Genomic DNA, 14,641 nt, shown 5'->3' on the forward strand with positions numbered 1-14,641 from the left:
TGTTGCAGGAAGACAAAGTAAAAAGGCTTTAAAAACACAAAAAGGTGCAATATTAGCCGCTGCATACGTCTGTATGCGCCGGCATCATTGGACTATGTTACATTTAAAAAAGTTTTGTAAATGTCATTGAGCCATGAAGAGAACTTAAGGTGGACACTGTTCAGCATCCCTTACCCCATCTTCAGCTGGCTCAGAACGTGCTCTCACTGGTGAGTTAGCAGCCAAAAACAACACATTGTCCGTGTCCTTGCTTGGCTTCCAGTAACATTTTGAAATTGCTAAGACCTTATTCTAGCATCAGCCTTCTCCAATCATCAGATCAAGGCCTTTTAACTATTCCCCATTTAGAACAACACTTCCTCAGCTCATCAGGCCGGTTGAATCCCAGTGAAAAGGGGTTTGTACAATTCTGATGAGCTTGAAAGTCAAGTTGGTATGACCGCCTTTTTTTTTTTCATGACCCCCAACACCAGCAGCCCCAAACCATGACAGTGCAAGAATTTAAAATATGGATTCATCACTCTATCGGACCCATGGACACTGATTTTCAGCCTAGTTATAAGTCTGCAGCCTTTTCTCACAGCTTATCTTCCTTAAGAGTGACTGAAGATAGTTCTCCAGATTTAGTCTGAAGCCTGGAGAACTATCGTGTAAGACCACCTTAAAAGACATCAAAGCCTGTCTTATTTTAAGCAAAACACAAAGAACTGAAGTGTAGCTCAAAGCTTTTAAGTTTAACATACCTTAACTTTGCCTTGGCCTCCTCCTTCTCCCACTCATTAAGGAGCCTGGGCACCATGACTTTGGAGCTATCGCGCTTGTTCAGAGACCACAGGTCTTTGGCCTCCAGGGGCATTTTGTAGCCTTTTACAGCCATACTGGGAAGAGAAGCAGCAACTTAATTCAATCTGTTACATTAAAGCAATTCATTGCTACAAGTGTGACTGAAACAAATGAGACATTATCTAAATGGTTAAAGTGCATGTTTGCCTCTTTTTTCTGTTTAGTTTGCTTTGATTCATTGCCAACATGTAACACTAAAATTCTTTATCCCAGAGCCATCTTACCAATACATGTTGTCCTCAAAAATACTTAATTGAGTTTACTGAATTAGCTAATGATCATTATGTATAACTGGATTGAATTTCACCGGAAACTGGCCTCATGTTTTTTCCCCCCCACAGAGATGCATATACAGTCTCTCTGCATGTCTATGCAAAAATAACAGATAATAATAATAATAATAATAATAATAATAATAATAATAATAATAATATGATATTGCAGTATTAAATAAGCAAAAGCTACATTATTAACTACGTAATTATAATCACAGTGCAAACTACCCTCATGTTTTGACATCATGTGATATAGTAAGTAAACAAACTCTTTAGTGACAGGTTTGGCTAAATAGTGATTCATGAAAAATTATCAGGAAACAATATTTGTAGCATGGAGTAACGGTGCCAGCAACATTTCTTTTTTTTCTTCAAAAGGTATTAAACAACTAATAAACTGTAACCAATAAACTGTACAATGAAGGAGTAAATAACTCTTACATTTAGGTAAAGTTGAGGTCAAGCAATACTAAATAATATAGCCACAGTATGTGTGCATTAAAAAGAGGACTGAAGGGTTGAAGCACTAATATGAATGAAGGAATGTTAGCATGGTTTATGATGACCTTACATTTATTTATTACCATGGCAATTGCAGTCACTATGAGAGATGTGAACAAAGATCACACTTTTATCATTCTGCATGTTTGAACACAGTGAATACTGTGTAAACAGCCACTAACATAATGACATATATTATTAATTGTGGATTAGCTAACATAGCATGGAACAAGCTAACAGCAAAAGTAACAGCGATTTCTAAGCTTCTTCATTCAAGCTGCACTAATGGTTTGTTTTTTATGACTGCAAACGTTTTACATTTTACCACCAGCTGTGGTCGAGGTAAGTCGACACTGCTTGTTCAGTTTCACTGCGTTTATGATCACTGCAATAAAAAAGGAGAAAGGAAAGGAGAAACTAGCGCTAATCTAAACAACAATAGTATGAAGCCAAATGACTCTCAGGCTAAGCTAAGTGAGATAAGTCCAAATAAATTAGATTGACTTAAATTATCCTAAAACATTTTTCTTGTTTTAAGAGGGCTAATCCATCTTGAGAAAAAGCCCCAAACTAAAGATTTAACAGACTAGCACGTCCTACTATATTCACAGAACTACAAAAACTGCTTGAAAAATGAATAGCAGGGTCTAAAGATGGAGAAACGAACACCTCAGAGCCTTTAAAGCCCCAAAACTTTTAGTGTATACCACAAACTGTTGGTCTGTGGAGGTTGGTTTGGTGGCAGACAGCAATGTTAGCTTACCTTGTGAACCACCAAAAAGTGATCCTTGAGAGAAAACCTGCTGTAGCTTCAGGGCAAGGATTCTGGGGGAGGGGAAAAGAGGATGAGTGCGCATAATATGAGACCAGGGAGGTTAAATGAGGATAAAGAGGACATACTGAGAAGCCAGTAACAACTGAATTCAGTGTGTGACTGTGTGACCTGCTTTAACAAGCACAGAGCTGCCCCGGAGCGTGCTCAGACTTTCAGCTACTCAGAACACTGACTTTATGGTGTGAGCAGGAAAACACAAAAATTATTTATGAGCGGACTGTGATCGATGACTCACAGGGTCAGTGACAACATTGGAGAAGAGAGGAGGTTTCTCGTTGAAGCAGCAGAGAATGAACTCACAGACCACCATGCTGAAGTAGAAGTAGAAAGTGGTGAACCGCAGCTTATCTGTGACTTCGCCCTGTAAAGTATAACAAGAACACACACGCAGACACATCATGAATTTGAATCATGTGCAGGAAACTTCTCTTGCATTGTTTTCATTGTTCCTTTAAAATGAGGTCTGTACTTAAACCAATATATATGAAAAATAAATGCTGAAACCTAAGGCTCACAATATCAGATCCTAATTATAACAAGTGTGTATCCTATTCTTTTTGAAAACAAGACATCAGCTTTTATCAGTTTTTGGGATGAGATGGCTTTTTGGAAAACACACCATGTCCCTGAAGTACCAGTCCACAACAGCAGTCACCTCAAGGAGCGTTTAAATCCTAAGCTAAAGACCCAACAATATTATATAGAAACCTCAACATTCACACGACCCCCTGTGAGAAAGCCTTTGGCGACACTGGAAAGTCCAGTTCCCTTTTAACAAGAAGAAACCTCCAGAGCAACCAGGCTTCAGGGAGGGGCGGCCCTCTGTCATAACCTCCTCTAACAAATGAACAATGTTATTCCTCGACTGCACCTTTCAGACCTGCAGCTATATCAGAATTCACAGGTGTGTCTGGGTGTTGTCATTGTGTGCAAAAGGTTCTTTGTGACACATGATGATATGAGTTACTGCTTACAGCAATTTTACAGCTTTATGACAAAGTAAATCGAAATTTAAAAAAAGAACCTTCCTTAAATTCTTATTCAAGTCCTATATTTTATGTCTGCTTTGGTGATGAATGTAAAATTCACCCCTGGCAGTCAGGCAGCAGGCAGCCCCACCCATGCATTGCTATGATCATCCAGGAGAAAGGTAAGCATGAGTTGTAAGTGTGTGGGTGTTAGGAACATTCGCATGAATGGATGGAAGCTGACCGCAGGATATTCGTATGTAAACACCTTTTGACATATGAATGGAGGTAGAACCGTTGGATCTGTATGTGTGTACAATAGTACAATACTACTGGCAGCTAAAATAAGCATTGTCACAGTGAGCACAGCAGTGTGCTGAGGTTAGGATTTGGTTCAAAGGCTAAACAACCCTACAAGGTAATAGAATGGCTTTTCCATTCACTAAACATCCACACAGAGGAGAAAGTATCACAAAAGCCAAAAGTCTGCAAAAATCAGGCACCCCCTTTTTTGCCACTATTCAATTCAATTTTATTTATACAGCACCAAATCATAACAACAGTTGCCTCAAGGCGCTTTATATTGTAAGGTAGACCCTACAATAATACATGAGAAAAACCCAACAATCATATGACCCCCTATGAGCAAGCACTTTGGCGACAGTGGGAAGGAAAAACTCCCTTTCAACAGGAAGAAACCTCCATCTAACCAGGCTCAGGGAAGGGCGGGGCCATCTGCCGCAACTGGTTGGGGAGAGATGGTCTGCCATGAACTGACACAACAGATGTGAATCTGAAGATCTCAAACGCATGAATGTTGTCTGGTGCAGTGAATTTGTATTTACCATTCAGAAAGCACGCTACGTTGCAGCTATCAGGAGAGATCAACGCTGGCACCAAGAAACAGAGATGAGACAGAACCTTGTTGAGGGTCACTGGGGGACACATTTAGCCATAAATCTGATTATCCTCCACATGTAAAAATGTGAATATGAAGCCATGTAAACACGCTAATTGGGGTAAGCCTTACTCTGATTATTGACTATAATCCCATCATTACGTGCACGTTAACACAGCTTTTGACCTTTTTATAACAGAAAACAAGTATATCACTTAAAGATTTTATACAAGATTAACATTCTCCACATGACAGTCATTCCATTCTCTGTTCTCCACAATAATATTAACTCGTGAAAAAAAGAATTACTTGAGTCAACCATTTAAAATAAAGTGCATACATATATCAGACATCAAAGCCTTTCATATCCAACACTGAGGCTGGTCATCTTTTTGAGTATTAAACGACACCAGCCACAAACAGAAACATCTGCTGTACAGCAGCTAAATCGTCCACTATTCTCACTAGGCAGTACCAAGTGTATGGTACCTGATTATAAATGGTAAGAATGGACCAAACCAGTAAAGACAAAGATTAAAAATGCTGCAATGCAATGCACAGTCTAGTTTTTATTAGGAGCAGTTTTGTTCCGTATTCATAACGCCATGATTATGAACAAATATTGATTTTTGCTGCCTTAAATAACACTAAATACACTCAGGTCTAAAATCTTGCATTATTCAATAAACTGCACCATTCCTCATCATGTGCACAACTTGCAATCAACTTTGACATGAATATTTATTGTGTAAAAACAGCAGTTTTCAGCCTTTGTAGTACAACAGTTTAATGGGTCACTAATCAATTTCCCTTCTAATGGACGGGAAGCTTATCTGGGAGTCATGCAAGTCCTGCAGATTAGAGCCTTGCAATTGTTAAAACCAGAATTCGCAGAACTACTGGGTCAGCAGCGCTTACAAACAACCGTTCTGCATCAGTCTCCACCGCAGCTCCATACTCCCTGCAGGGTTTGTTTGCTGTGAGCTGCAGCTCCGCTGGTGAGCGGTGCACACTGAAGGTAAGATAAGTACACTGGGAACAACAGGCCTACTATTCCCTTTTTGCTTAGTGGTGCCCTGATCTAACCCCTGCCAGAGCATCCACCCACTGTAAACTCCAAAACAACTCTTAAGACAACAAGACTGGGGGAAGGAGATTCAGACGGGTGAAAAAAGGGCACCAGGCAGAGAAGATGATGGCAGATAAGTAAAAGGTATTTGAGGGCAACGGCATGTTCTCACCTGGCTGGAAGCCTGTAGGATCTTGGAGCGGAAAGGCACGGTGGCACACAGCAAACACAGCAACCAAAAGATGAAGAGGACCCCCGAGGACTGGACCCCGCGTAACCTCTCAAACTGGATCAGAAATGTGGCCAACAGCTGAGAGGGAAGGAAGGGGTGGGGGTGACACACAGAGAGAGGAAAAAGTATTGGGAAGGGGTGAGGGGCAGAGGGAGAGACGGTATTAGATTAGCCATGACAGAATAACTGAGGGCATGTGAGGTAAACCACACACAAACTGGGTCAGTGTTTCAACTTTGGGTTAGATATGCTCCTCGTGGAACCGCAGCACTCAGGGCAGTTTACTTCAGGAGGACCGCTTCACTGTTTTCCTATCTGGCTTTTCAGTCAGCTTCTGCTACATTATTTCTGGTGATGGAGAGGTAAAGACAGACTTTTAAAAAAGACAGTGAGATCAAACTCGTGCTAATTACCAATTTAAGGACAGTCTTTAAATTAAGAGTGAAAGCGTAACTTGCTTTTCATCCTCTGTTATAGACTTTTTCAGAGGTGGATCCTTATATCAAACATGCTCAAAATTTAAAATAATAACATCAGAGCTCCACCTACCTACTGTTCAAATCTTCTGTTTTCAAGGGGCAGCCAATCAGAAGAGAGTTGGCTTACAGGGAGAAAAACTAACACAGCTGATTTCAGACAGATGATGAACCCAGAGGCTGCACCAAGTCCCAGTGTAACGTAAATAAGTATTTAAGCTATTAATGAGCAAATGAACTGATAGAATCCAATAAGCTGCATGCTCCTTTGAGGATGTCCTCATTCAGGACATTCGGTACACTTACTCATTCTTGTTATCCTACTTTCTAGTCCGCCTACAGGAGTTATGCACAGCCGGTGTCTTTTTAGTGCAGTGGCTACACAGACAGTGAATTGGAAAGTGCATCTGCATCCATACATCTTCTCATTCACCCTTTGATAATGAAATTTTGGATCCTAGTAGACTATTGCACATTTCCGGATGTAAAAAGCATGTGATGGACTGCAATGCTGTCCATACACACAGCCTTTTCTTTTTTTAGCCGATGTGACTCACCTGTGTTTAGCAAGTAATCTTTTCCTTTTTCCTGTCTAAACTTAGTCTGTCAAGCAAATATTGGCAAATATTTATCACAGGATTAAAAAAAAAGGCACAAAGGTCATAAAGACTCATGAACATCTACACCAAAAAACATGCTAAAGTTTCAGAGGATGAGCAAAGTCATTATTAAAATGTTCTGCTGCAGTCGATTTCTTTTGTAAGGATTTTTCTGCCTTTATTAAATTCTTTCACCTCAAATCAACAAGGCCAGCTCTTTAAACCTCACAGCTACATTATTTTCACCATTCAGGATTTTTTTCCTTTTTAAAGTGCAGACCGAAAACCTCAATGTCTTTGACTGAAAAGATTCTCTCATCTTTTCAGTCCACTTTTTTTCTTTTTCATTTCCTGCTGCTGCGTGACGTGTTTCATTTCAGTGCTTCCTGTCTAATTTTACTTTGGGCAACCATTGCAGTGTGCATGTCTGACTTTTAGTGGTTCTAAAGGATTTCATCACCTTTTCCACCTAGAAAACTTTCTCTAAACAGTAAATTTATGCCAACAATAACAACTGAAGTGATGGAACATTCCACTGCTGTGGAGGGGGAGACGAAATACAATTTTCCTGTCTAAGAGGAACCTGGAAAAAAATACAGTATCACCATTTACACAGTATCTGGCCTCAGGTCTGTAGCACTGGCCTGGTTAATGGATTTGTTTGGAGAAAGGAAAAAAAAAAAAGAGTGCATATGACTTTTTTCCTTTTACTGCCTTAAGAAACAGAAACTGTTTCAGATTTGTTTCTACATCCTGGAAAAAAACACTGTTTTGATTTGGAATAAGACATGCGACATTTGAAATTGCAACAACTTCACGATGGTGTAAACTGTTTATCACAAGACTGCCAGCTGTATCCAGTGTGACAAGGACATTTCTGCACATGTGCAGAAATGTACCAGAGTACCTTCACTTCTGCATCTTGGTTTATTTGGTCCAATCTTAGATAACTGCATCTGAGCACTTATCACACTGATGGATGCATTTTGTTTTTAACAGTTTGGGATTTAAAGAGGTAACATCAACAGTCTAACAGATCATTCATTTACTGGACATTAACAACATTAAACCACATGGGAAAATGTATATTGCCTGAACAATATATATGTTTGACCTTTCATAAACAACAAAATGTATCTTTTAATCAAGCACATGAGTTAGTAAATTAATCAGGAGTTGAAAACCCAACTCAATGCCCGCTCCTCCAGTCTGTCTTGATCTGTGGCTCAAATGAAAGCACTACAGGGATACTGATTAGCTCCAAATGAGCTAAAAATTGCACCAAAAACTGCATTTCTTAAAATCGCCTCCAGAGCCTCGCTCAGTCCCATGGACTCCTGTGTTAAAACACCCAACTTTACAACATTACAACACTCCAAAGCATGTTTTGACCAACCTGCTAATTTCCCTTACTTAACAACTATTTTGGCATCATTGTCTTTTTTTTGTATAAGTCACCCATTCATTTGTCAAGGCTTACACAGTTAGGAGTTGTTTTATCTGCAAGTCTGCCAAGTTAGGCAGCTGTAGCTGGTAAGGCTCTTAGAGAGGTTTTAAACGTGTCCGTGGTGTTGATGGTTTTTGGAGCATTTTATTGGCATTATCTGACAAATAGAAAAGGCCACCAACAAAGTTACTGCTGCAGTTAGTGAGTGAAATTCTAGCATGTTATCTAGCACGTCTGACATGATGGCAAAGAGGCTTCAGTGTGGAGTCTAGGATTCATTTCATGGTCTCACGGGCACTGTGCATATCTTTTATCAATATTTTGTGTATTTTTTTGGGTGAATTGTATCAGTTCAGAGAATTTCCATTTGAAGCTGACTGTTTTAATGGCATTTTTATGGCCATCTCTATTCTCTTCTGGTGTGTTGACTCAGGGTAAGATCTAAAACCTGCAGTACACCGGCCCTCAAGGCCTGGAGTTGGACACCCCTCTTCTATTGTGTCTATAGTGTCCATGACTGCAAGTTGAAAAAAGCTGAACCATCAGAAAGTCTAAAGTTTTGCTGCCAAACCCTGTACATTTATGAGTGTGGAATGATGCAACTACAGGGATTTCAAATCAAAGTAGCATATATGAGTGTGAGAAACCCTTTTCTCTTTCATAGTTAGTGTGAATGCTTGAAAAGCATTCACAGTATTGTTCTTCTAATCTTTATTATTATTATTTCCTATTCCGTACGTTTTTCGCCGATTATCTCCTTCAAAACCATTCAACTTAGAAAAACCATTCAAACACCATTAGATTCCTCTTCTTTTGGAATGGTGTGCTTCTATTTTTCTCATTTTTAACATTTATATTTTTAATTTTATTTAACTTTTTTCAACAAAAATTTCCCATGTATTTCAATGGGGAGACCCTTCAAATTCTCATTCAACTCACTCATTTTTAAACTCTTACTACCTCCACATACATTGACATAGAGCCACCATTCAAACTTTAAAACGAAGACAAGACATTCAACTATTCAATTTGTATTTATCTTTTCAATATCTATTATACTTTTTCTTCAGTTCCAGTTTAAGTTTCATGATGTTTTTTCACCCGTTTCAGAGTTTATAATGGGTGTGTATGGGACGGAATGTTGGGGCTAGAGTGAGACAGCTCAACTGCTAGAGTGAGAGGAGCAAAAAAATTAATCTTAAAATCTTTTTTAAAACTGCTGCTGTGTCCACAGCGTTTGCGCTACAGGTATGATTTTACCCTCAAAATGTAGCCATCGCTGTCCTCTTTCATCCAATGTGTTTACTATTGTACTAGGTGTTATGGTTCTTTCATAAATGTCACCAATGCACAGCCTCCTCCCTCCAACTCTTCCATAGACTCTAATGTTAAAATGGCTCAGAAGGTTCGTTTGAAAATCACAAGAGCATGGTGTCTTTACACTGTCACCACGTCCATATAATAAACTCCACAGGCATGAAAACTGAGAATTCGGTAGACTGGACATTGCTGCCGCTCACGGTGAAAGAATTACGTCAATACGACCTATACTTTTCATTTGGGAACGATTTGTTTCGGCCTGACTTTTCTGTTCATTTTAAGCAGCAAAAGTGAGGCGCATGTCTGTGTGCGTGTGTATGGAGCCATTGGGTGCAGTTACTATAGCAACCAGGCTCACACCTGCCTGCTTAACGAGCTCTGCCTGCCACTCTGCCAAGATTCATCTTAAACACTTCTCTTTCAACTGCTGCTGTGTCCACAGAGTTAAAGCCATCATTTTACCCTCAAAATGTCGCCATCGTTGTTCTCTTTCCAACACTGTCTTTCAAAGCTCAGACATTTAAACTTTTTAAACTGTGTTAATCAAAGTGGAGGGATCACATTTGAGTCATTTAGTGATTCAAAGAATATAAACTTTTAATATTCATTCAGATGTTTTCTTTTTTGTTTTTCTTAGTCTAAATTTCTTTTCTCATTTCTTAGATTTTCCTAATTTACATTTAAAACATTTTCAGCTATTTTCCAACTTCTTCTGTGTGGATATCAGCTTTTAGCAGTTCAGCACTTTTGTTTTCAGCTGCAAATTTCTGTATTTTTCATCTAATTCAAAATTTTTAACTTAAATTCAGCAAGTAATTCATTTCAGTGCATTCAGATTCAAGCATTCACACTGCAGTTTCTTCAGAAAATGCACTTTCTAGTTTAATTTGGTTTTCTTTTTGTTGTTGTTGTTTTTTTTTTAAAAACAACAACAACAAAAAACAGGGAAGTCTTTACTGTGGCATTATGTCTTAAATGTATCAATGGGAGAAACATTTGTGCGTTTGTGACCCGTGTCTTTGAAGTACAGCGATACAGGAATGTTTCCCACTTCTTGTTACTTCAGGAAATCAAACAATAAATAGCTGAAATACTGATCCTTTGGATTTCCTGACAAAGACCAAATAATTTAGCTTTGGCCCACGGACAGACATAAGCAGGAAATGGACACAGAATTACACAGTGATTGCTACGTTTTCCTCTTTTGTTTTATTATTCTAGACCATAACTGCACTTAAGATGATTAAAAAAAAAAAGTTTGAGGCTTCCCGCTCCTTAAGCTCTGAGTCACATTGTTTGTCTATACAGGCTCCTCCACATCTCTGTGGACGTTTCTGTTTACACAAAACTGACTTATTTTGTTGTGCTTCATAGCCGAGTCACACTTGCTTAGAAGAAGCTAAGAGAAAGGATTTCAGCCTTTCACCCACACGCAGTATTTGAGTGTGTGCATGTGAACATGAACAAAGATTCGGATCACACATTAACTGGCCACAGCTGGTTATGGATGTGTAATGTCAGCTTCGATTTTCTGTTACAGTCATGTAAAAACACCTCTGGAGCACTGAAGGCAAGCTAACTGCCCATGTTGCTATTTCACTTTATCCATCACACGAACAGCTGCTGTCATTTTGGCAAGCCAGTCTCCGTGACTCTTATCTTTTATCACTCAGATATTAATCTCTTGTATATGTGGCCTACATCAGCCTGTATTTGAATATGCAAAAAAACATTTGTATAATTCTTAAAAAAACAAAAAAACAAACAAACTATAATCTATCAATGTTGCTTTCACACTGTGACTTAAAAAAAAATATATATATATATAAATATATAACATGATCCTCACCATGGTCATGCCAAGCACGAGTGGGGTTACATAGTAGATGGGCGGCTGATTGCCCTCGTGCAATGTGTAGAAAAGATCTATCCAGCACACAATCCACAGCAAAAAGCCAAATGCCTGAGAGCAAACCGAGAGACGAAGGGAGAGAAAACAAACATTGAATTATATAAAAACAAAGAAATAAGACACAGAAGTCAAAGCCATCAAAATATGAGGAGATTTCTGGCCAGTCTTGTGCTTGGTTTAGTTCATTAGTTAGTTTGTAATATATTTATTTATACTTCAAGTTCTAGACACTCTCTGCTGGTCGAGTTAATGTGATGATATATGATAACATGTATGATAACCTGAAAATCATTTAACCATCTAAAACAGAGAAACAAAGTACTCGGTTACTAAAATTGATATACTCTAGTGCAACCTTAGTTTGCAGGACGTTACTAGAAATCAAACACATAAAAGAGGCTTTAAAAACTGCATTCATAGAACATGAAATGCTCCTCTTTGTACTGCGGTTATACCATATATGAGAAACAGATCACATATTATTCAGTAATTATTTAAATAAATGAACACAATGTACAATTTATAGACACTAAACGTGAATATATGAAAGATAAATGTTGAATCTAACATGGTTCAGTATTGGACCCTCGGGTTTTTATTTTATAGACATGAATATACGAATTATCTTGCAAAATCTCACATATTGCAGTGCCTCCCAACTAGTTTTAAACACAATAATGTGTACTATGTGACATTACCATACACTGAACTATAATAAACTAAAGTGATGAGTGTATGAAACGCTCTCTCACCGTCTTGAACCTGTTCAAAAGTGACATCATGATGTATCCTTTCTTGTTCTTCTTGAGACAGAAGATGTAGATTGGGCTGACAGCCCACAGATAGATGCACTGCACCCATGAGAGAAAAGAGAGCTGAAAACACTCTGGGAGGTCAGGCCAACTGGAATTAAATGTCCGATTGGATACCTGTGGACACAAGAAAACAGCGGTTTAGTTTACATACCTACATCTCACTGAAAGACCCACAAAGCTAACACCTTGTCTAAACTGCACAAGCTGGAATCCCACCTCCACAACCCACAGAATTTAATCACACCAACTGGTTTCCTTAAGTTAAAACTCTTAGTAAACATCTGCTCATTGCTACAAATTGGGGGGCAGGAAAACATGATGTGTTGGCCTGCAATAATATTAAATCTATAACTTCAAAGGTGACCAGTTGGTTAGCTACCCAGTGGAAGAAAGTTTTGTTTCTTTGTTTGTTTTATATCTGATGTTTGGATTTAAACTACACACATATATAAATATATATATATCCAGTGAAAGTAACCTGGCATTGTGTTGATCACTTTCCTTAATAATCAAACTCAAATTCAATCAGTATGAGGATAAATGTCAGGATAATTTGGGACTTTTAATAATTTCTTTGAACTGGATATTTAAAAACTCCAAATTACCATAATATTCACGATCATAATGGGTATATGGGTAAACTGCATTCAATTCAGTTTTATTTATCTAACGCCAACAGGACTTTATTTTGTAAGGTAAACGTGCATTAATACTGTGGATAATGTTCACCTTGTCATTTTGACTTTTCATCCAACATTTTTTACTTTAAGATTAAAGCCTATCGGCCAATAATATCTGCCGATTGATAAATCAGTCCGCGTCTATTTTAGATGAGCCGACACTGGTCCACACACTGCACTGACGGGAAAGCAGAGTGCAGTGCACCTGCATTAGTAGCAGTGGAGGTTAAGAAACATGTACAAAGTGGGCACCACTTCGGATAATGTGTAAATATTAAAACCTTTAGCGTGACGTGTCAAAGACAGATGACTCATTTACTTGCAGCTGAAGAACAATATCTGATTAGCCCAGAGGACATCCGGAGGAGAACGCTAAGTAAACATTCGCAGATACGCAACTCTGACAATGCAGTTATGGTGCTCCCACACGGCTGAAGGCCCACCCACAGATCGAACCAAGATAAACACAGCTGCCAGCATCTAACCACTCTTCATACCTTGCCACGCCCATCTGCATGGCTAAGTGTGTGCTTGCACATGTGTGTGTGGCTGTAAAATGTCCCTCCCCACTTCAGATAGTCTTAACATTGCTCAAGAGTGAGCAGTGAAACCAGTGGTTCTGCTAATCTTCTTAAAGATTTCCCAGACCGTGAACCTGAGCCTTATAAACTTGTTATTTTTAAACCTAAATTCATGAACTTCTCCCAGTGTGTGTTTGCAGTTTTTACCACAAAAAAATGTATGCACTTTAGCTCCAATAATGACAGGAAACTAAAAGAATTCTCAGACCGTGAATGTACTGTTTATCAGCAGGGTTTCTCCATTTCACAGTCCAAACAGAAATGAATTTTCTGACTCACAGGACGTTAAAGTCCACAAGCCAAAACAATAAGCTGTATTTTACCATCAGATACACATTTACTTCAGTACATTGTCATAGAGATAATAATCTGTTATGTTTAACATCAACTTTAGGAAGAAGCTGCAGCAAAACTTCAGCAAAATTATTTTACTCAGCGTGCTGGTGTAGCTCAGTGAGTGAGCAGGTGACCGTATGCTACCATCGTGGCTCAAGAGTTGGCAGTTTGTCTTGTAATCGGAAGGTTGCCGGTTCGAGCCCCGGCTCGGACAGTCTCGGTCGTTGTGTCCTTGGGCAAGACACTTCACCCGTTGCCTACTGGTGGTGGTCAGAGGGCCCGGTGGCGCCAGTGTCCGACAGCCTCGCCTCTGTCAGTGCGCCCCAGGGTGGCTGTGGCTACAGTGTAGCTGCTATCACCAGTGTGTGAATGGGTGGATGACTGAATGTAGTGTAAAGTGCTATACAAATACTGGCCATTTACCATATGCTGTATGATGGGACAGCAGTATTCCCCACTTTCCTGCCTAGCTACACTGTCTCTATCCATAAAAGGCCAAAAGAATAATCTTAAAAATAAAAAATATTTCACTCAGTGGTTAATCAATATAAACCTGAAAACAAACTATTCTAAATCATGCAGGCCTACAGACAGGTCAGTGACCCGCTGTAACTGCCAGTCTTTTAGGAAAAATCCAATTCCAACCAACTGGCAAGTGGTTGCAGCTTCCTAGCTCTTACTAGATGAAATTGGTTGTAAGAAGGCATGTGTTGGTGCATTAAAGACCGCCCTGCAAATGCATTGGTTGCTGCACACAGTCCTTTCTACTGAAAAAACATGTTTCAAAAGGTGCAGCTTTTACTTTGAAGGTAAACGTACTCCATTTCAGGTCAGCATCACATTTTTTCCTAGTT

At 39.1% G+C, this 14,641-nt stretch overlaps 1 protein-coding gene across 5 annotated transcripts in view; it reads right to left on the bottom strand.

Moving 5' to 3' along the window:
- abcc3 (ATP-binding cassette, sub-family C (CFTR/MRP), member 3) overlaps positions 1-14,641 on the bottom strand; it is a 58,507-nt gene that overhangs the window by 25,279 nt on the left and 18,587 nt on the right. For all 5 annotated transcript variants that reach the window (XM_040036536.1, XM_040036537.1, XM_040036539.1 and 2 more), the window contains exons 2-7: positions 12,128-12,304; positions 11,313-11,426; positions 5,562-5,699; positions 2,690-2,815; positions 2,383-2,444; positions 744-878 (exon numbers count right to left, since the gene is read on the bottom strand). In XM_040036536.1, coding sequence (XP_039892470.1) covers positions 744-878; positions 2,383-2,444; positions 2,690-2,815; positions 5,562-5,699; positions 11,313-11,426; positions 12,128-12,304 — 752 coding nt within the window. The remainder of the gene's footprint in view (positions 1-743; positions 879-2,382; positions 2,445-2,689; positions 2,816-5,561; positions 5,700-11,312; positions 11,427-12,127; positions 12,305-14,641) is intronic.

This window comes from Simochromis diagramma, unplaced genomic scaffold (assembly GCF_900408965.1).
Source record: "Simochromis diagramma unplaced genomic scaffold, fSimDia1.1 OVJJ01000371.1, whole genome shotgun sequence".
Lineage (NCBI taxonomy): Eukaryota > Metazoa > Chordata > Actinopteri > Cichliformes > Cichlidae > Simochromis > Simochromis diagramma.